Raw genomic sequence first — 1,033 nt, forward strand, 5'->3', positions numbered from 1 at the left:
CCACTGTTACACATGTACAAACACAAACTTCACCCGTGATCAGGGGTTGGACCGGGAGACACTCAGCATGGCATCCGCCACAGTAGTTGGACCTGAGAAAACAGAAAACAAAAATAAGTAAATAAACAAGAAGCCATAGGTGACAATCCTCTGTGAAGTTTTACATTTTGCAACAAAAATAATCCCAAGCGTCAACGCCGAGCTACTGTGCAGACATAACGGTTAATACAATGAGGGCGCGTCATAACCATAAAACATAAAAAGACCTAAATCCATTACTGCTCTCAGAGCGTGTAAAGATACTGTGCTTCAAGTTCGAAGTCCATTTTAATTACACACACACAATCATTGCATTCACATAAAGATTGGACTATCATGGTCACTAGTAACAAAGACAGCCCCACCATCTTACCGTGCCTGTTACTTATTAAGCGCGACTGGCAAATTCCAGCAACAGTTGCGGCCAGCACCGCGAATGTTACTGCCGTGGTACCACTTATCGGCCCCTCACCATCTGCCTGAAGTTCCACCCCCCCCACTGCTATTCCAAACAACGGGTTTTTCTGGACAATTCCAATTTGCCTCATAACTATAGGGGTGCATCTGCAATATTACATTGACCGCGAAAGCAGCAACGGCAAAAATACACATTTGTGCATCAACACGGGCATGCCCGCAGACGGCGTATAAAATTGCATGCCGATTACACAAAGAGAACCCAGTGTTTTGACTGCGAACACGAAAAAACGACTCTTCACAACACTCCGTCCGGAGGTCCTGACCTCCTTCACGGAGTAATAATCTTGTTGGATAGGCAATGGAGTCAGCTTATCTACTGCAGACCTGTCGTGTAGACAGCGCGTGTTGTCGCTCGCTCCTAGCCTCTACCAGGCTTGAGGGCGCGGCTGGAAATAGTAGAAATTGGCCAAATAGAGAGATAACACACCGAGGGAGTTTAGCCATCCAGTTTACAGTTTGCCGGCAAACTGTAAACGTAAACGGCAAACTGTAAACTGGATGGCTAAACTCCCTC

General features: G+C 46.3%; 1 protein-coding gene across 1 annotated transcript in view; it reads right to left on the reverse strand.

Annotated features, from left to right (window-relative positions):
* Positions 1–1,033, reverse strand: part of LOC109468647 (uncharacterized protein K04H4.2-like) — a 3,838-nt gene that overhangs the window by 1,125 nt on the left and 1,680 nt on the right. Inside the window, exon 3 of the mRNA XM_019766968.1 lies at positions 34–92. Coding sequence (XP_019622527.1) covers positions 34–92 — 59 coding nt within the window. The remainder of the gene's footprint in view (positions 1–33; positions 93–1,033) is intronic.

This window comes from Branchiostoma belcheri, unplaced genomic scaffold (genome assembly GCF_001625305.1).
Source record: "Branchiostoma belcheri isolate BF01 breed outbred unplaced genomic scaffold, Haploidv18h27 scaffold2, whole genome shotgun sequence".
NCBI classification, from domain to species: Eukaryota; Metazoa; Chordata; class Leptocardii; order Amphioxiformes; family Branchiostomatidae; genus Branchiostoma; species Branchiostoma belcheri.